The 21,050-nt window shown below is 47.2% G+C and overlaps 2 protein-coding genes across 3 annotated transcripts; both read left to right on the forward strand.

Moving 5' to 3' along the window:
- The first annotated feature begins 1,317 nt into the window (after positions 1 to 1,317).
- LOC148660183 (testisin-like) lies at positions 1,318 to 7,709 on the forward strand. Of its 2 annotated transcripts, XM_088634171.1 has the most exons (5): positions 1,318 to 1,478; positions 3,189 to 3,351; positions 3,688 to 3,959; positions 4,860 to 5,020; positions 5,414 to 7,709. In XM_088634171.1, exons 1-5 carry the CDS (start codon positions 1,424 to 1,426, stop codon positions 7,316 to 7,318), a joined length of 2,556 nt encoding a protein of 851 aa, XP_088490297.1. In that variant the 5' UTR covers positions 1,318 to 1,423; the 3' UTR covers positions 7,319 to 7,709. The 2 variants fall into 2 exon arrangements, with proteins under 2 accessions (XP_088490297.1, XP_088490298.1); XM_088634172.1 differs by lacking the exons at positions 4,860 to 5,020; positions 5,414 to 7,709 and having other exon boundaries at positions 3,688 to 3,988.
- A 7,079-nt stretch (positions 7,710 to 14,788) lies between these two features.
- On the forward strand, positions 14,789 to 19,839 carry LOC148660184 (tryptase beta-2-like). Its single transcript, XM_088634173.1, has 5 exons — positions 14,789 to 15,037; positions 15,647 to 15,824; positions 16,153 to 16,427; positions 18,651 to 18,799; positions 19,380 to 19,839. The coding sequence occupies exons 1-5, from the start codon at positions 14,980 to 14,982 to the stop codon at positions 19,536 to 19,538; spliced, it is 819 nt and encodes a 272-aa protein (XP_088490299.1). The 5' UTR covers positions 14,789 to 14,979; the 3' UTR covers positions 19,539 to 19,839.
- The last annotated feature ends 1,211 nt before the right edge of the window (positions 19,840 to 21,050 follow it).

Genomic DNA, 21,050 nt, shown 5'->3' on the forward strand with positions numbered 1-21,050 from the left:
TCAGCAGGGGATAAACCTTTACTTGCTCCATTATAGAGGGTGACTGGTTTCCCAACTAAAGCATAAAAAGTGTTTTTTACATTCCTTTCTGCTACGTTCTGCTTTGCTGACAGGTTAAAGGAATGAGTTCAGGGTTATTCTACAGGCATGTGGAAGACGTCTATCAGGCATCGGTGCAGAAAAAAAAGATTTATCCAGGAAGTACAATTACAGCCAGCAGTGACACGAACTTGGGCGTCTTCTAGGAGAGCAGCTCTGACCTGTTATGCCCTCAGTCACTCACAGACCAGTGCTGGAGCTGTGGAAAAGGCAGGTCGATTGCACTCGAGCCACAGCAGGACTTCAGGCCAGAGCTGATCCTGGTCCCCATGGTGTTAAGTGATCAGAGGCCATGCCAGCAGTGTCACGGTTCCCCGTAATCTGGAACAAGCCCCTGCCAGTTCTAGACTCGTACTCGTTCCTTTGCAGCCCAAGCCTGCTGACGCAGCTCCCCTGCTTGAGCTGCCCCTGCCTGTCGTCACCCGCGCTGCAGACACAGAACCTGGAGTGTTTGTTACAGTACACAATCCGGATCGTGTTGAGCAGGCGGTGCTGGGTTGTGGGTACTTGGGCAGGCGGCAGGGAGAGTCTCACTCACTAGCTGGAGTCATCTCACCCTCCTAGTCTGTTGCGCCACCGAATTGCAATTCACGGTTAAGAACCTCGTGCTCGGTTTCGAATGTTAACTGTGCCGATGTCGAGAGCCTACTGTATCATGTTTATATAACAATGTACTCTCTCATTGTGTCTCCCATTCTGTTGTGCATTTTTATTACCAACAGATTCTCTGTGATCTCCTCTCCCTCTGTGTCTCCTGTCCTGTTGTGTGTGTTTATTACAAACTGATTTTCTATTTTTTCTCCTCTTTCTCCTTGTGTCTCCTATCCTGTGGTGTGTGTTTATTACTGACTCATTTCCTCTTATCTCTCCTCTTTCTCCCTGTGTCTCCTGTCCTGTTGTGTCTTTATTACTGAGGGATTTTCTGTGATCTCCTCTCTTTCACTGTGTCTCCTGTCCTGTGGTGTGTGTTAATTATTGAGATTCTCTGTTACCTCCTCTCTTTCAGTGTGTCTCCTGTCCTGTTGTGTGTGTTGATCACTGACTGATTTTCTCTTATCTCGCCTCTTTCTCCCTGTGTCTCCTGTCCCGCTGCATGCGTTTATTACTGCTTGTTTTTGTTGTTACAGCATCAGCAGACACAGTGGAGCCTCCGCAGGGAGGGAGGAGGACAGAGAGGAACAGAAAGAGAAGAGAGAATGAAAACAGTGGAGTGGGAGGGAGGCTGGGAGAAAGGGGAGAAAAGGCGGGTCTCTGACAGGTGCATATATCAGATACAGTGCCAGACAGAGGGGGGAGAGGAGAGGACACTGACACACCTGTAGTCATGTCGAGAGGCGTCAGTCTCTGTGTGTTGGCGGCTCTGATTGTGACGGCGAGAGGTAAGTGCTCTTAGTGCTCTGACATGCTCTACAGTTATTAGTCATTGGGCACAGTAGATCCACAAGTGGCAGGTGGGGGGTGTGGTGGCTCTGTGGTTCTGTGGCTCAGGAGCTGTGCCTGTGCCTGTGGCTGGGAGGTTGCCGGCTCGAATCCTGCAGCCGGATGAGGAATCCTACTCCACTGGGCCCCTAAGCGAGGCCCTTCACCCCAGCTGTTCCAGGGGTGCTGTATAAATGGCTGACCCTGTGCTCTGACCCCCAGCTTCTCTCTCCCTGTCTGTGTGTCTCATGGACAAAAAGCTGGGGTCTGAGAAAAGACACATTCCTCATGCAAGAGATTGTATCTGGCTGATAAAGTGAGTTTGAAAGTGGAGCACAATAGGAGATTGGTCGGAATTTAACCTTTGTCTAGCAGTACTGATCTGATAAACAAAACTGGTCCGGTAAAAAAAAGATAAAATGACCTTCTTGGATTGCTCATCGGACAGTCTGGATGAAAATGTTACAAACTTTAGTCACGCATCTTTGCTGGTTTTTGCTTCAGAATTAAAAAAAAAATCTGTCTTAGCTGCGTGATACTAAATCTAAGGGCTTTTCTCCCACAACAGGTCTTTACACAAATCAAAATCGAATCAAATCAAATCAAAGTTTATTTATCAAATGCACAACAATACAGCGTGCAGCAGTAGTTGCTGGCAATGAAATGTCTTTTCCGCGAGCTCACAAAAATCACAAGAATCACAGAAATCACAAACATCACAAAAACACAAAAATCACAAAATTGAGGTTATGAAAATAAAGTTACATAACAATAGATGTAATAGAAACGGAATAAAACTCAATAATGAGCAGAGCTGCTATGTGTCCATGGTGTGTGCAATATATACAAGTAGTGCAGTTATGCTGAATACAGTGAAAACTGTGTGTCCATGTAGCCATTACAGGTGATTTGCTGAAGGAGCTGCAGGTTGGCTATTTAGCAGTCTTATTGCCTGGAGGTAGAAGCTGTTCCGTAGTCTGTTGGACTTGGACCGAATGCTTTGGTACCGTTTACTGGACGGTTGCGTTTGAAGCTGCAGTCCAGGTTTCTGTGACTAAAGACTCTTATTTTACTGATGTAAATTCATAGGAGAGATACATACCTGTAATGTGTGAAATACTGTGTTAACTGCAGTTTCCCTGGGCAATACTCCCAGAGGGTCACCCAGAATCATGTGGCTCAGCTGCTGGTGACCCATTGCTAAATTGTAAGCTGCAGGGAGTCAGAAACTGTGACCACTGAAGAACAGTGGACCCTTCTAGAAAACCTACATCTGTTTTTAGACATTCTTTTTTCCACATCGGCTTGTTGTGTTGAGTGTGCAGCTGAATCTGTTTGAGTACATTTTTCTGTGAAGCGCAAACTCCAGTTTTCGATTTTCGCTGTGTTCGGGATGGTTGGGATACGGATATAGAGTGACCTTCGGTACCTGTTATTATAATAATAATAATAATAATAATAATAATAACACAGACCACAGGGTGAGCACCTCCTGCTGGCCCCACTAACACCTCTTCCAGCAGCAGCCTTAGTTTATCCCAGGAGGTTTCCATCCAGGTACTGACCAGGCTCACACCTGCTGAGCTGGAGTGGGGCTGCCAGCTGTGAGCTGCAGGGTGATATGGCTGCTGTACATCCTGTCTCTCACACTCTCTGGTGTGTCTCTCCAGCCTGTGGCCAGGTGCCCCTGAGTCCCAGGACCCTGCAGGGGAACTCTGCCCAGGAGGGCTCCTGGCCCTGGCAGGCCAGTCTGCACTGGGACGGAAAATACCTGTGTGGAGGTTCACTGATCAACAGCAAGTGGGTGCTGACCGCAGCGATTTGCTTCTATAAGTAAGACATTTTCTCTATCTTCTGTTCGCTGAGAAATAGGAAATGCCAGTGGTTCTATTTCTAGTTCTGTGCTGCATTTTTATCGCCTTTCCATTGGTTGAGCTCGCTGAATGGGAGCTCAGTTATAGTCAGTCTCAACATCCTGTAAATCTAATGACTGATCCTTGTGTCATTGACCACTCTGAAACTCAAGGAGCTCAGCAGCTGAATGGCTGGCTTTGGGTTCGGACACTCAGGTGGCAGCAGGTGTGACAACCCAGATGAAAGAGAAATGGAGCAGCAGTGAGCTTACACAGGGCCCAACACTTGACCACCTCTCTCTCTCGCTCTCTCCAGGAGCAGTACCGCTGCCAGTCAGTGGACAGTGTACCTGGGCAGGCTGACACAGCTGGGCTCGAATCCCCACGAAGTGTCCAGAGGGGTCCGGAAGATCATTCTCTACCCCTTCGGCTCTTATATTTATTATGATAACATTGCCCTGGTGAAGCTGAGCAGCCCTGTCACCTTCAACGACTACATCCAGCCCATCTGTCTGGCCGACACCAGAAGCTCTTTCCAAACTGGCACCAGCTGCTGGGTCACTGGGTGGGGCAACATGACTGGCAGAAGTAAGGGGCTCTAGCACTCCTGTCAGTCCACATATTGAAGCATTAATAATAATAATAACAATAATAATTGCTTACACTTATATAGCGCTTTTCTGGACACTCCACTCAAAGCACTTTAGAGGTAATGGGGACTCCCCTCCACCACCACCAGTGTGCAGCCCCCACCTGGATGATGCGACCATAGTGCACCAGTGCTCTCATCACACACCAGCTCTCAGTGGAGAGGAGAGCAGAGTGATAAAGTCAATTCATCTTTTCGAGAAACACCCTGCTTTTTTAAATGACCACAGAGAGTCAGGACCTCGGTTTTACATCTCATCCGAAGGACGGTGCCTGTTTACAGTCTAGTGTCCCCATCGCTATACTGGGGCATTAGGACCCACATGGACCGCAGGGTGAGCGCCCCCTGCTGGCCCCACTAACACCTCTTCCAGCAGCAACCTGAGTTTTTCCCAGGAGGTCTCCCATCCAGGTACTGATTGGGCTCACAAAAAACATTATAAACATTACATTACATTAGATTACCTGCTGAGCTGCAGTGGGGCTGCCAGCTGTGAGCTGCAGGGTGATATGGCTGCTGGCATTCCTATAACATCTCATTCTCTCTCTCTCTGTTTCAGTCAAACCTCAGCTCATTCCCCTACAGTGGCCCCCTCTCTCTGTCACTACCTCCTGGGGGCATCGATCTCTGCCAGTGGATGGGGGGGGAGGGGTCAAAGATCACAGGTCACACGTGTCATCTGTCACCTGGTCACTTCCTGTCAGCCCATGCTCACTCCACGGCTGTAACTGTGCTCCACATGTCCCTGCGTCACGCACACGTGAACGGCTGAGTGTCCGAATCCAGGACTGAGTGAGACACCACAGGACACTGACCCCCCTTCTGGTCTTGTCTTTCAGGGACAGCCTTGTCAGGGAACAAGACCCTGCAACAGGCCCAGCTGCCCGTCATCGAGAGCACAGACTGTGTCAGACGGATCTATAAACTTTATGGGTTTGCGTATGTTACACAAAAAATGATCTGTGCTGGTGTCATTCAGGACAAAGTAATTCAGGTCCAGGTAAGTGAAATAATTCTTTCTCTTCTGTATTTAACAATAAGTTACACAAGCAAAATTTAGAAAGAAAAAAAGCCTGGATTTTGTTATATGATCTATGAAATCGGAAACAAAGGGCTACATATAGTCACGAGTGTGTCTGAGTGTTAATGGCCTGGAGTGTCCAGTCAGTCAGTGTGTCTGTATGAACCCCTCTCTCTCAGTGCAGTGTTCATGTACTGTAGTGTCTAGTCAGTCAGTCTGTCTGTATTAACCCCTCTCTCTCAGTGCAGTGTTAATGTACTGGAGTGTCCAGTCAGTCAGTGTGTCTGTATTAACCCCTCTCTCCCAGTGCAGTGTTAATGTACTGGAGTGTCCAGTCTGTCTATATTAATCCCTTTTTCTTTGTTATTGTAGGGCCTATATTACCCTTTCCCTGGGGTTTTAGGGAGTCCACTGGTGTGTAAACAGGAGTCTACCTGGATTCAGGCTGGAGTTGTAAATTTTAGAAACTATTGTCCCAGATACTTTGAGGTCCATGCAGGAGTGTCAAGTTACAAGTCCTGGATTAAAAAACAAGTTGGGTTGGAGACTACAGACTTCGTGGTCTTTAGTAATAGTCATACTACGAACGTTCCAATTGTAGTATCGGCTAATACAACAGCACCAGTGACCATAGCTCCCTCTACTCCTACAGATTTCTCTACAACTACAGAACCACTGAACACTGATTTCTTTACTACTACACCAGTGACCACTGATTTCTCTACAACTACAGAACTACTGAACACTGATTTCTTTACTACTACACCAGTGACCACTGATTTCTCTACAACTACAGAACTACTGAACACTGATTTCTTTACTACTACACCAGTGACCACTGATTTCTCTACAACTACAGAACTACTGAACACTGATTTCTTTACTACTACACCAGTGACCACTGATTTCTCTACAACTACAGAACTACTGAACACTGATTTCTTTACTACTACACCAGTGACCACTGATTTCTCTACAACTACAGAACTACTGAACACTGATTTCTTTACTACTACACCAGTGACCACTGATTTCTCTACAACTACAGAACTACTGAACACTGATTTCTTTACTACTACACCAGTGACCACTGATTTCTCTATTACTACACCAGTGGCCACTGATTTCTCTACAACTACAGAACTACTGAGCGCTGATTTCTTTACTACTACACCTGTGACCACTGATTTCTCTACAAGTACAGAACTACTGAACGATGATTTCTTTACTACTATACCAGTGACCACTGATTACTCTACTACTACACCAGTGGCAAATGATTTCTCTATAACTACAGAACTACTGAATGCTGATTTCTTTACTACTACACCAGTGACCACTGATTACTCTACTACTACACCAGTGACCACTGATTTCTCTATAACTACAGAACTACTGAATGCTGATTTCTTTACTACTACACCAGTGACCACTGATTTCTCTACAACTACAGAACTACTGAACACTGATTTCTTTACTACTACACCAGTGACCACTGATTTCTCTACAACTACAGAACTACTGAACACTGATTTCTTTACTACTACACCAGTGACCACTGATTTCTCTACAACTACAGAACTACTGAACACTGATTTCTTTACTACTACACCAGTGACCACTGATTTCTCTACAACTACAGAACTACTGAACACTGATTTCTTTACTACTATACCAGTGACCACTGATTTCTCTATTACTACACCAGTGGCCACTGATTTCTCTAGAACTACAGAACTACTGAACACTGATTTCTTTACTACTACACCTGTGACCACTGATTTCTCTACAAGTACAGAACTACTGAATGATGATTTCTTTACTACTATACCAGTGACCACTGATTTCTCTATTACTACACCAGTGGCCACTGATTTCTCTAGAACTACAGAACTACTGAACACTGATTTCTTTACTACTACACCCGTGGCCACTGATTTCTCTACAACTACAGAACTACTGAACGCTGATTTCTTTACTACTACACCAGTGACCACTGATTACTCTATTACTACACCAGTGACCACTGATTTCTCTACAACTACAGAACTACTGAACGCTGATTTCTTTACTACTACACCAGTGACCACTTCTGCCTCTACTTCTGTTGAACTACTGAACACAGCTCCCTCTAATACTACACCTACTACTACAACAACACTTACTACTACTACAACACCTACTACCACTACAACAATACCTACTACTGCTACAAAATCTACTACTACAACAACCCATACTACTACTACTACAACATCTACTACCACTACAACTTGACGGACAGGAACTCCTCAAAGGTTTGTTGTGGTTGAGTGCACAGCAAGTGGCTAGCTGCCTTCCTCCTTGTTTATGCCCTCAGGAGCATTGCCTGTAAAGATGCATTCATGATTTTATCTCGTAGTGTTCAACAGTTCTGTTCCAAACTTTCTGTTTTTGGTGTATGTAGTAAATGTGAACAGCTATACCACTCTTGACATTCATAGGAATGGTGCCGCAGATATCTTTTGTTAGCAAAAGATGTCAGAAGATACATCTCGACTCGTAAAGCATACCAGATGCAATCTATATCAATCGAGCAATCGAGTTTTATTCTGTATCTTTTTTGTTTCTCTCCTAATGCTACGTTTACATGCTTGGTGTTTGCTGAAATAAAGAGAGGAGCTTGGAATTCTGACTAAAGTGTCATTTTTGAATGGTGCCTGGGGGTCGGTCGAATTGTGTTAGAAACACACAAGGGAGGGGTGGGACTGTTCAGTGGAAAAAGCACAAACCCAGCTGGAAGAGCAAGTTTCTACAGCAGGAGAGTCTTGTAGACTGCAGCTTTCCAGTGTTATTCTGTCAGGGAGGATAGGCACAAGACTGGTGAGCATCCCTAAATTATCTCCGTAGGCTCCAGCTCGTCATCTAGATCAGTTAGCGCAGCAGCAGCCAGAGCCTGCAACTGGAATCCAGGCATTCTCTGCTCAGAAAGAGATAGCTGTGATAACAAAGAAAGCCAGGTTAGAAGTCACTTTAGATGCACTACATCTAGAGCTAGAGGCAGCTGCATCTTCAGTTCAGGCAAAGGTTCCGATGACAGCACTAATAATAATAATTGGTTACACTTATATAGCACTTTTCTGGACACTCCACTCAAAGTGGAGTCTCCCTGCGGTTCCAGCGCTCTGGTCCGTCTCCGCCTGGCTATGACCATGCCGTGTCTCCCTGCGATCCCAGCGCTCCTGACCGTCTCTGTCACGCCCTCTGCAGCCAGAGGGCGCTCCTTCTCTGTCCTGTCCCTAGTTTCCCCTCCATTGTCCTTCCGGTCCCTTTCTTTCCCTTGGGCTATATATTTCCGGGTTTTGCACTCTGTCCTCGCTCAGCATTCGGATGTCCTGAGACCCGGCTAGCACCGGGGCGCCCCACGTCCGCTCCCTGAGGGCATAGGTTTCTATATGGCATTCCTGAACTCTTTGCACTAATGAGCCCGGGCCTTTTTCCCGTCTCGCCGCTACGCATATGGGTCTTTTTCTGCTCTCCTGTTCCCCACGGTTAGTCCCTTTGGACGCCCGTGACAGTCTCTGCGCGGCTGTGACCTGGCTGTGTCTCCCTGCGGTTCCAGCTCTTGCCTCCTGTCAGACCCGCTGCTAAGCGGAATCCTCCGCGCAAACGGTCTCGCCCCAGTCAAGCCCCAGCTGCAGGCGATCAACGCAGACGCCGCCGATCAGACCCATTAACCAGTCACAACAGCTCACTGGTTACCCCACTCCCCATATCCAGACAGATTTAAACCCTCTCCCACTCTCATCTCATTGCTCGGTACTGGTAGCTCCTTAGGCACGCCTTGCCTCGCTCTCTCTAATATTACTAGTGGTCTTGAATTCGGAACCTGTCTTTGACTTCGTTTCCCATCTAGCGGTTTGGCTTTGGTAGCACAGATGACTTTCCCAGTTTACATCTCTTCTGACCTGCGTCCTGGACTCTGCACGGGGTCCACGAACTGCATCAGCACTCCTTCCTCAGCAGCCTAGCAGTCCTTACTCCTTACTCGGATGGAAGACCTTGGAGATGAGCACAGTTACAGATCCGGGTGGCTCTCTGCTTGTCTACCCCTTTCACTGCTCTACTCTCCTTTCTTTTTCTTTCCTTCCAGAGTTGTCTTCCAGCTTCCTAACCTTCCTAGTTCCCGGGATTCCATTCCCCAGGTGAAAACAAAACCCAGGAGAGACCCAAGAAAAGCTTGTCCTTTGGATGAGACGTAAAATCGAGGTCTTGACTCGCTGTGGTCATTAAAAATCCCAGGGCGTTTCTCAAAAAGAGTAGGGGTGGTACCCCAGTGTCCTGGCTGACTTTCCCCCTGGTCTTTACCCATCATGGCCCCCTAATAACCCCCCTCTCTGAACTGGCTTCATCACTCTGTTCTACTGGTGGTGGTGGAGGGGAGTCCCACTACCTGTAAAGTGCATTGAGTGGAGTATCCAGAAAAGTGCTATATAAGTTTAAGGAATAATAATAATAATAAAATCACTTCCATTATTAAGGCCACCCGTCCTTTAATGTCTTGGACCTGTTCTGCTTCCACCAGCCACTAGATGGAGCCCTGCTTCTCTCCCAGGAGGCGATCTTCTTCTCTTCCTAACAGAAGGACCCCACTGGCTGGGGGTACCCACGAAGGTGTCGGGAGAAATAAAAATCCAGGTGAGGCGTTTCGTTCGGAGGCTTCACTTGGTGTTGTGCGTCTCCGGAGAATTGTCTTGTGCAGGGGTTTCCAATACTGGTCCAGGGGACACCCCCTCCCCAACACACACACACACAATTTTGACTTAAACACCCTTAACTGAACCAACAAGTTGGCCGGGTAGCGTTTCTTTCAGGTGGTTGAAATCCAGGTGGGAAGAGCGTTACAGACATCCCTCCTCCTGTGGGCCTCCAATCTGTTTTACTGTTGGCCACTAGATGGAGCATTGCTCTTCTCTTCCCCTGGGGCTTTCTTTTTTTTTATCAGATGTCCCCCACTCACTGGTGAAGGAAGGAATGAAAAGAGAAGATCCGGTTGCCGGCTGCATCATCCAGCCTGGATGAGGCAGTTTTGCTTATTCTGAGGCTTGGTCTTTTTTCCTTATCTCCAGGTGGGACGAGACACTGATGCAGAGCTGTGTTAGACTGTTGTCTATAGTTCTTGGGGTCACAGGAGCCAAACCCCCAAGTTGAACTGGGGTTCTTCAGGACGCCTGGGTTGGATGTTTCCCTCTGGTCGAGGGGTTCCCCAATCCTGGCGCTGTCCTTCCTGGGGATCACCCCTGCTGGTTTTTAATACAGCTGAGCCCTTGTCTTAAGCAAGGCCTTGGCTGCACCAGCGGGTCACCTGGACCAAAGCCTTACAATTTTTGTTTTTTCGCTGCCGTACATTTTAAGACCCTTACGAAAGGCAGTAGGAGTATTCAGCTTTTAAGAAAGTGTTTAGGAAGTGAACACCGTTAAACAAATCAGACCTACAGTATTATACAGTGTTATAGTTACAAGTAATAGGTTTATTCCTGCTGAAAAAAAGAAGAGGGAAAACACAATGTTTTGGCCGTGGAGCCTTCTTCAGGTGTGAGGAAGACAGGGCAGTGGGCAAAGGTCATGTAGCAGGAGAACAAAAGCTGGGAGAGAGGAGGAGCAAGAGGCGGGAGCAGGGGACAGAAAGAGAGGCCAATCAGGAGGTGTGAAGTCAGGATAGATGAAGAGAGGTGTGAAATGAAACCTACAATGAATAGAGAGAATTTAGAAGAAAAGGAGTCTGTCATTAAGAGTATTATAGTAGGTCTATTAAGGGTTCAATTATTTAACTGAGCACTAATGCATTAAGAACTCTAGCATGTTTGGGGGTTCCCAGAGGCATAATTGGGGACCCCTGGTGCTGAAGGACACCTGTGATGATAAAGGAGGATTTGTGCAGCGGACTTGTGCAATCCCTCCTACTTTACACAGAAAACGCGTCAGGCGTAGGATGACAAGTGTTAGGGTCACAATGCCTTTGAGATGATCATGGTGTTACATCAAAGCTACGAAGGGTGAAATTCACTCTATGTACACCACATTCAGCGAGGTGCCCGCTGCAACGTTACATGTGTCTGCTGCTGATGAGACCAGGGGCCTGCAGACACAAGGTGTACAGAAGGTGTGTTTTTAGAATCCCAAAGAATTCTTTTTGTGTAGGAGGCCGAATGGCAGCTGCCTGCTTTTCGAAAACACTGACATTGAGTCACTCGGTTACACAGACGTCTTATGATTGAGGTAGAAGTTTGCTTCACCGAGAGACATTAAATACGATTGAAGTTTTCCTTTCTGAAACTCAAGCTCTTTGTTTTCCTTATCAAGTAAGTGCATCAAAGGTCAGCTGTAGCTTTTTGTGTTAGAACCATCCTCCTAATTGCAGGGAGGGTGCTTCCCTTTGGCCGAATATACAATATGCAATATACAATATACAATATACAATATACAATATACAATATTCGATGTACAATATACAATGTACAATATACAATATACTTCTGCTAGACAAAAAGGTCTCCAGTGGATTTGTACTCTCCAGCTATATAAAAACCATCCTTCGGTATTGTTATAACAGACAAATAAGTTCTGGGTCCCGAGATGAAGTTGAAACAACTGAGTTTCTTGCATGCAAGGAACAATCCGATCAAAGTATTGTTCGGAACAGAGGTCCAAAACTTCCAGTTTATAGAGCAAACGTCAGCTGTCTTCTGGCGCAAATTGTTACCGCGGTAACGGGGGGAGGTCACCTGTGTCTGGGCGTTCCCCAGACCTCGAGCGCTTTGAATGGCCGGTTTCATCTTTCCGTAGTTCGGGGGTCTCTGTCTTGCACTTGGATTCTCTTATCGGTTGACTCCCATCCCTGCCATAACTCAAAAGTGCTTAAGCACTTGGAACGTCTTGTGTCACAAGAAGTCTTTGTGCAGTAAGAAGTCAGTAAACCCCGTTTTCACATCTCATATCTTTCTTCAGTATCAATAAGGAACGTTTTCCCCCCACATTTTCCACTCTTTTGTTTCTTAAACAGTCCATTTTATTAAGAAAATACTCTTCCACAAGGGTGTGCTAGCTGTTTATTTGCATGTGAGAGGGGTCCCTCTGGAGATTTCAGAAACCAGTAATCCTGAGGCTGGGGGTTGGATGGGAGGTTAAGGAGGGGCGGACAGAGGTGGTGTCTGGTGGTACCAGCACCAGGAGGTACCAGATCCACAGGCACCAGAGTGCTGTGGTCTGGGCTGGCAGGAGGAAAGCAGAACCGCCCCCAGACACCCTGCAAGGGTCTCGGTGGTCATATATATGGTTTTTATAGATAAATTTATCTCTAAATCAAAAGGCCACAGTTTCCTGTTTATAGCAGCCCCTTGTATCTCTTAATCATATCGCTTGGTTGCTGCTGAATTAGCGCCTTCTCCACATCCTGAGCAGCTGTTTTTTCTCATGAGAAACGGCTGGTGAGACTGTCAAGTCAGGCACTAAGCACTGGAGCTCAGGGCGCTGGGGCTGCCCGAGACGGTACCGTGCCTCGGCACCAGGGCGTAGAGGTGAGCGGGTTTGTGCTCTTGCACGGAGCACCTGCCCTGCACTGCCTGGCTCCTCAGATTGTGTAAATCTCTGGTGCTGCTGGTAAAGACCACCGAGAGGGGAGCTGCACGCAGAGGGCCATCCCCAAAGGACACACAGCACAGACGAATGGGTCTGGCACCTCCCTGGACCGCCCGGTCACACACACCGAGTACATCCCACTCTGACCACTGCACCCAGCTGTCGGAGAGCTGGGCTACAGGCTGGGGTGGGGGGGAGCGTTGCTCACTTCAGCAGGTGTCCGTTTCACTGTACCCTACAAGAACTCGGAGTTTTGCTGTTTGATTTCCTGCTATGGAGCGACGTGAGTTCTTTGTGATCCTGGAGAAGGAGCGTATAGATCAGGCAGTATAGAGAGAAAATATAGAGTTTATATAGGGTCAGGGGGATAGAACCGTTGGTTTAGCTGGTAACTGTCGATGTCTCTCTCAGCAGCGAGAATATCTGCCCAAATTAAAACTGAGAACAGGAGGCACATACTGACAGGAGGGGGCTGAAGGAGTGGGGGAGTATTTGTACTGTCTTCTTCAGTCCAGATTAATAGGAACCTGGACCCCAGGCCCAGTTATCATCTGTTAATCCAGAGAGAAATGGGCATCTGTGTCACTGACTGCTCTCACTCTCCAGGGAGACTCTAGCAGTCCAGATTCAGGGACTGGATACAGTATCACATTCGACTCTGAGGCCTGCAGATAGCTTCCCCTCCTGACTTTCTGGCACAGTCATACTCTTACATTTTTAAAGTCCCTCAGATCAGCAGTTTTTACCAACTGCTGTGCTGTCTCCCTTGATCCTCCTCTCTGCCACCTGTTAACTGTTGCGTGTGTTTATTACTTGGTAACTCTGTTATCTCCTTACTCTCTCTCTGGTGTGACTCTGCTCCTTGATTTTGTTCTGCCTGCTGGGAGACATCAGTTGCACCGGGTTCAGCTCAATAAAACTGCAATCAAGCATTGACTTGCGATCTTGTGTTTAAGATGACTGGAGACCACTGCCTTCTAGAAAGCATCCTATACTGCAGTATAGTCCTGCAGTAACCCTGAGTTAGGACAGTCTCACATCTAACAGTGCTTGGTACGGTCTTAAGGAATATGTTTGTAGATGGAAATCCTTTGAGATTGTGTCTTTGCAGAGCACTTTACAACACACCCCACCCCTGATCCAACTTAGAAGATATTGTAACCTAGTGTCACATTTTTCAGCAAGATCTCTCAGATCTTTCAGTGAGCTTCAAGATTTCATTTCTTTAAAGGCTCCACTGGTTGTTGTATAAATGTGATAAATGTGCTGCAATACATTTGGGTTGCAGGTTTTGGAATGAAACCTAAATGTAGTGAATGAAATCCTAATACAGATAAGATGACTTGATTGGCCACATACAATTGCATGCATTAGGAATTTGTCTTTTCACAGACCCCAGCTTGCTCTCCATGAGACACACAGACAGGGAGAGAAGCTGGGGGTCAGAGCGCAGGGTCAGACATTTATATGGCACCCCTGGAGCAGCTGGGGTTAAGGGCTTTGCTCAGGGGTCCAACAGAGAAGGATCCCCCTACCGGCCACGGGATTCAAACCAGCAACCTTCCAACACAGGAGCAGATCCTTAGCCAAAGTGCCACTGCTCCGCCCGATGAGGATCTGATTCAATGTAGGATTGGAGGCTTGGAGGTCTCTGTCTTTTTCATCATCATCATTACCAAAATCGCCAGCATCACTATTCTGATCGTTAGAATCACAATTAAAGTCATCAGCACAATCAGCATCAGCATCACCTTTCATTACCATTATGTTCTCCTCTGCATCCTCACAGTCATCATCACCATTATCATCACCACCGTCATCAGAACCTACTCATCCTACTCCTTCTCATTATCATCATCATGACAGTGTGTGATCTGCTGACACAGACAACATCACATGCGGTTGGTGTTTTGAGTTTTTATTAGTAGGTGGTTAATATAGACATTATGGGTTTTTTGGGTGCCTGGGGGGGGGGGGGGGGGGGTAGATACCATCAGAAATATGAAATGTTTTACTGCTGTTTAGAAAATGGTGTGACAGTCTCCTTTCTCTGAAAATCTTTTAATCTTCAACTTCCTCAGAAACTGGGTCACACTCTGTCACCCACAATGAAGACCCTATAAAATGGAAAGACTCTTGCAGTCAGACAGTCTCACTGGAGATTTGGTGGGGTAGCAGCAGTAGATTAGTCCTCTGTGTTCATTGAGTAGTTGAGGAGGGTCAGTACTGTGTGTCCAGCAGTAGTTGGGGAGGGTCAGTCCTCAGTGTCCAGCAGTAGTTGAGGGGGTTCAGTCCTCTTTCTCCAGTAAGACGTTTGAAAGATGAAGATGCTATTCCTCCCGTTGCTGTTTTGGATTCTGATCCTGAGCACGACAGAAGGTAAGAAGAGAATTAATTCATCAATTTGTTAAGCTTGTTTTGAAGGGTGCCAGCTGAGACGATGGCTATAACTCCAGGGTCTCTAGTCCCTCTGTGGGTATACTGGACAGAACCCCAGACAACAGACATCACATCCACTCAGTAACTGATATGACCTGTCAAGTGTTCATGTACTGGAGTGTCCAGTCAGTCAGTGTGTCTCTATTAACCCCTCGTTCTCAGTGCAGTGTTAATGTACTGGAGTGTCCAGTCAGTCAGTGTGTCTCTATTAACCCCCCTCTCTGAGTGCAGTGTTAATGTACTGGAGTGTCCAGTCAGTCAGTGTGTCTGTATGAACCCCTCTTTCTCAGTGTGGTGTTAATGTACTGGAGTGTCAAGTCAGTCAGTGTGTCTGTATTAACCCCTCTCTCTCAGTGCAGTGTTAATGTACTGGAGTGTCCAGTCAGTCAGTGTGTCTGTATGAACCCCTCTCTCTCAGTGCAGTGTTAATGTACTGGAGTGTCCAGTCAGTCAGTGTGTCTGTATGAACCCCTCTCTCTCAGTGCAGTGTTAATGTACTGGAGTGTCCAGTCAGTCAGTGTGTACTGATCAAATTTAATTTCTCTCCAGTGATCAGTGACTTTGCTCCTCAGTCCAGGATGTCTATAGTGGGAGGCCAGGATGCTTATTTGGGAAAGTGGCCTTGGATGGCTTTTGTTCAAGTGAAGACATTTAGCAGAACATTTCAGTGTGGTGGTTCCTTGCTTAACGATCGCTGGGTTCTTACTGCAGCACACTGCTTGAAGAAGTGAGTATTGGTACATGTTTGAAAGTATGTGTCCTGGGTTCCTGCGCACTATTAACACAGCCCATGGCCGTTGTCCCACCTCACCTTCTGATCTCTGATCTGTATTAACCCAAACCACAGCAGGCGTATGACCTGGAGTCCTGATCTCTGTATCTTACCTCCATTCACGCAAACCACAGCACACATACTTCTTCACCAAAGGCTTTTTTTGTCAATCGCTGTCTACTTAGGATCAACACTCAGACCCTTTCCTGCAACACAGAGATGGCTAAAGCTGACCCATTCAGTGTGATTTGCAGGCATTGACATTGAGCGCATTGTCTTTCAGACCCTTCCTTGAGACATGCAATTCACTGGTGGTCCTGGGAGGACACATGCTGGACGTTTGCAATGAGCACCAACAGACCCGCTCCATCAGGAGGGTGATTTTACATGAGGGGTACACCAACACCAACCAGGGGTCAGACATCGCCCTGGTGGAGCTGGACAGTCCGGTGTCAACCAGCAAGTTCATCAGTCCCGTCACCCTGGCCGACAGCAGTGACAGCTTCAATGAGACGTCAGAGTGCTGGGCTACAGGCTGGGGGAACATTGGGACCCAAGGTACCGCGGGAGACAGGCGTCTGCGTCTCATTTTGATTGGTTCACCCATAATCGGGGACTATCCCAAAGGCACAAGCTGACTCATGCAGATCCTCTCAGGCATACGGCTTCGGTTTTTAAAGATGTTTATCTTGCCATTGAAAGTGTGTGATCATCCGCTCTGTTTTGCCCTTAAATCTACAAATCACCCCTTCTCTGTGGAAAAAATCTATCATCATCCCTGTTCCATAGATTGATAGCTACAGGCCCGTTTCTCTTACATCTCTCCCAGTGCAAAGCCTGGAGGGACTCTTTAAACAATAAATCACAAGGAACTTTATTGGCCTTACTCACCCCCTGCAGTTTGCGTTCAGAGGAATGAGGGGAGTAGACGATGCACATTGTTAAATCTGGCCTACCGGTATCCTGATCAGGCCAGGTGTAAGGTGGGTGCCGGAGGGTTAAGCAAGGGGATTGGACCCTATGCGGGGCTGAGCTAACGATGATAGACAGGGAAATTTAGTGGAGAACGGAAGCCGGGTCTGCTTAGGCAGAAGTCGTAGTCAGGAGGATGCGTAGGTCTGGAAGCCGGGTTTTCTCAAGACGATGGTTTCCTCAGAAGAAGAGGTTATAACGAAGGGGAGCTCTATACGTACGAACTGAATACTGAGCGAGGAGGTGCAGGTGAGGAGCTCTTAAGTAGTGGGGGGTCGGGAGGTGTGGTGCAGGACGAGGGACGTGGTTGGATAATTAGGATGTGCGTCGGGATCTGTGGGAAGAAGCCGACGCCGTGACAGTAGCAAGATTCTAAAAGAGACCTAATACTGAGAAATCACAGAGGGCAATTTCACATTTGCCGAGTAGTTGAACTTCCTCTACCAGATCTCTGTCAAGGTTTTGTGATTTTTTGTGAAAGTACAAGACCCCTATTTCTGTCTATGTAGTGCAGGGGTCACGGGGGGCTGTGGCAGTTCTTAATGATGGGAGTCCTGCAGGTTTTAGAAATTCTTATCCAATAGCCACTGGTTAACACCCCCCCCCCCCCACACACACACACACACACCCAAAACAAATCAGGTGTCTGATTAGTGGAGGCCGTGACACAGGGTCAGTTGTAGGGACATTATTTGTTGGCTTTTCCTCTGCTTTTAATGCGATACAACCATGGTTGCTTGCACAGGTACTCTCAGACGACTTCAGGCTAAACAGTAACGTGATAAGATGGGTCCTTAACCTTTTATCAAACAGGACTCAACAGGTCCAACTGGGGAAGTGGTTATCCGGGCTGTGTTTTGTCCCCCTCACTGTCCATTTTGCACACTGACAGTTGTCAAAACAAACACACAAACAGACATCTCATTGCGCTTGCCTTTGACACAGCCCTGGTCAGCCTGTTAAGGGACAGAGAAAACCATCATGGACCGATTGTAAATGAGGTTACTAAACGGTGGGATGAGTGCTCTGTGCAGTTAAATGTTTTAAAAACAACAGAGTTGTTCAAGGATTTTAGGAAAAAAACGCAACATCCCTCCAACCTAGTGTAATTAATGGTCAAACTGTAGGAATTGTCAATGATTACATGTACTTGGACTGGTCATAGCCAAAACTCTGAGTTGGGACAAATTCTGAGACATCATTTATAAAAACAACAGAGACTCTTTTTTCGAAGGAAACTAAGCTAGTTCAAGGTAGATAGAACCATCCTAAGGCCTTTCTCCTGAAAGTATTCACTGAAAGTGTTTAACATACTGTCTCACTTTTCTGGGTTGGTAAGATAAGTACCATTGATTGTAATAGGCTGAGTAAATTAGTCAAAATAAACAGCAAATTGATTGGGGGCAAACAAATCACCTTAAATATCGACTATAAGCAGAGGGAGTCAAGGTTAGCAAGGTGTGTGATGGATTGTGTCTCTCACCCCCTCCGCTGCCAGTTCACACTCCTCCCATCTTGGAGACGCCTCTGTGCCTACAGGTGTCATACTAATAGACACAGGAAATCTTTCATCCCCACTGCAAACAATGTGTCATAACTGCAAACGTCTTAGCGTGTGGGCTTCACAGCCGAAACATTGTGTTTCTTTTCTTTTTTCAGCAGGGGATAAACCTTTACTTGTTCCTTTGCAGCCTACGCATGCTGACGCAGCCCTCTGCCTGAACTAAATGTATCATAGCTTCTTCTTCATATCTTCTCCCCAAGTGGACAATGATGCTTGAATTGAATTGAACCTCTGTCCCTTTCTAGAGCCTCTCCAATGGCCTCACACTCTACAAGAAGTCCGACTCCCCATTATAGACAACCAGCACTGCCAAGAGATGTACAACAGCAAATACACCATCCAGCCAGGCATGATGTGTGCTGGGTTCAAGGACGGGAGGAAGGATACCTGCCAGGTAAGACATAACGGGACACTGAGAGACTATATTGACCCAATTACTGCCTCCATGAGTCCAGATCAACAGGGTTCTGTGCCCCTGACTAAGCAGCTGAAGGACTGGGGCTCTCAGGGACTGAACTGAGTCAGTTACTGTCTTCATGAGTCCAGATTAAAACTGATCTTTAACCCCTGACTGAAGACACTAGAGCACTGAAGGACTTGGGCTCTCAGGGACTGAACTGAGACAGTTACTGTCTTCATAACTCCAGCTTAAACTTTAACCCCTGACTGAAGACACTAGAGCACTGAAGGACTGGGGCTCTCAGGGACTGAACTGACCCAGTTATTGTCTTCCTGAATCCATATTAAAAGGGATCCGCACTCCTGATTGATTATCTCATTTTAATACCTTTTAATTTTTGCCCCAATTAATTAAATCCCATGTGAAATCCTGAAAGCAGACCCTCAGATACGATGCGGGGCTCACTAAGGCAGACCAGGCTGTTGTGGTGGCTTGTTCAGATCTGCCAGGACATGAAGGTGTGAGAGAAGCAGCCATTTGCCCTGACAGGCTGTCTCTCTCCGTGTCTCTCCAGGGAGACTCTGGGGGTCCTCTGGTGTGTAAGAGGGGGAGCCGCTGGGTCCAGGCTGGGGTTGTCAGCTTTGGTAAGGGTTGTGCTCAGCCCTTCTCCCCCGGGGTCTACACCCGCGTCTCCAGCTACAAGGCCTGGATAACGGAGCACATTCAACTCTGAGCCTTCTACTGAGACCTGGGGACAGCGCCCCCTCCTGGCTAACTGGCACTGCTTCACCCTGATCTGCTTGATCAATCAGTTAATATCACCTGCAACATCATTTCCTCTGTTCTGTGTTTATTACTGAGGGATTCTCTGTGATCTCCTCTCTCTCTCACTGTGTCTCCTGTCCTGTTGCGTGTGTTTATTGCCGGGCAACTCGTCTCTCTGAGGTGTGTGTTTTGGCTTTGTTATTCTGGCTGTGAGAGATCAGTTGTACTGTAACTCCATCAACAGCTCAATAAAACTTCAAGCATTCAAACTCCTTGTCCTGGGACTGAATTTATTTGCTGATCCACCATCCTCTGGGACACTGGGACCTGGGCTCATAGCAGTTACCTCTTCGAAAATTCAATTATTATTATTGTTATTATTATTAATCCGTCTTCCTCTTCCACCTATGAGAGCACAAAGCCTAGGAAAGCTCACGGCTGCCACCTAGTGGCTTTACTTGGAACAGCTGCAACAGGAGTTGTACAGGAGCATGAGTACCTTCAGTAGTACCAGTGATTAGTCGTATTATGTAGCCACAGTTTTTGTTGGATTGGTATTTCAGCTAGCAGCACCATCGATAGAAATTTCTAACCCCAACGACCCTCTAATGACTCTCTAGTGACTGCATCACGCAGAGCCGCAGAGCACCAGAGGGGGGAGATCTGTGCAGTAGCACTGGAAATGCACTTTGAGGGCTTTAGTACCTCGGACAGCCTGGCTCTCCCAACACATCCCATGCCCAGGCTGGAGTAGCTACTGATGAGTTTGTCAGTGTGTGTGACGAACAAGCTAGGAGCAGCTCCTGTGTCCATCCGTGTCCTCTTCCTGTTTCGCACAGCTTCTCCTTGCTAGGGATCGGCATCCGAATTCCTCCAGCCTTACCCGGATCCAGGAAGTAGACTGCCGACAGCACAATTTCCCACCAGTGAAAATTTGTGCAGTAGGGGCAGCATCCTGCATCCCATTTCCTGTGGTTCCACAGATTCACAGTCCAGGATCCCAAACACAGTCCTACTGATGGCGAGGAGGTGGGCATTCTAGCGCTCCACTCCAGATGACCATGCACAGACTCTTTTCACTTCCTGACTCAGGAGAAGACCTCTGCTGACCACAGGGACACCCCTCCACTTCCTGTGCCTGCTGGTCAGTCCCTGCTGTAGGGAGGAGACAGTCGGTCCAGCCCTGTGTCCAGTCCAGAGGATCTCATACAGATGCCTACTGACCACAGGAACACAGTCAGTCTCTGCTGCAGGGAGGAGGTGGTCAGTCCAGTGCAGTGTCCAGTCCAGAGGACCTCATACAGATGCCTGACAACAGGAAATTGCCCCCCTTGGTGTGCTGCCCCCCCTCTTTTGCTTTGTCAGCACATATCCGAATCTCACACTTCTGCTAAAAGTGTTGAGTATGCAGGAATTGGTGCAAAGTGTTGCAATTCTTTTGCTGAACGTTATCGCATGGTTAGGTCAGAGTAAAAAAGCA

The sequence above is a fragment of the Lepisosteus platostomus genome, chromosome 6 (assembly GCF_059453375.1).
Source record: "Lepisosteus platostomus isolate fLepPlt1 chromosome 6, fLepPlt1.hap1, whole genome shotgun sequence".
NCBI lineage: Eukaryota > Metazoa > Chordata > Actinopteri > Semionotiformes > Lepisosteidae > Lepisosteus > Lepisosteus platostomus.

What these genes read in the sequence shown, in the direction of transcription:
- LOC148660183 (XM_088634171.1), top strand. Translation starts at nt 1,424, where the DNA reads ATGTCGAGAGGCGTCAGTCTCTGTGTGTTGGCGGCTCTGATTGTGACG. An exon ending in GCAGCGATTTGCTTCTATAA is followed by an intron (nt 3,352 to 3,687) that starts GTAAGACATTTT and finishes CGCTCTCTCCAG; the next exon opens with GAGCAGTACCGCTGCCAGTC. An exon ending in ACAAAGTAATTCAGGTCCAG is followed by an intron (nt 5,021 to 5,413) that starts GTAAGTGAAATA and finishes TTGTTATTGTAG; the next exon opens with GGCCTATATTACCCTTTCCC.
- LOC148660184 (XM_088634173.1), top strand. Translation starts at nt 14,980, where the DNA reads ATGAAGATGCTATTCCTCCCGTTGCTGTTTTGGATTCTGATCCTGAGC. An exon ending in GATCCTGAGCACGACAGAAG is followed by an intron (nt 15,038 to 15,646) that starts GTAAGAAGAGAA and finishes ATTTCTCTCCAG; the next exon opens with TGATCAGTGACTTTGCTCCT. An exon ending in GCAGCACACTGCTTGAAGAA is followed by an intron (nt 15,825 to 16,152) that starts GTGAGTATTGGT and finishes ATTGTCTTTCAG; the next exon opens with ACCCTTCCTTGAGACATGCA.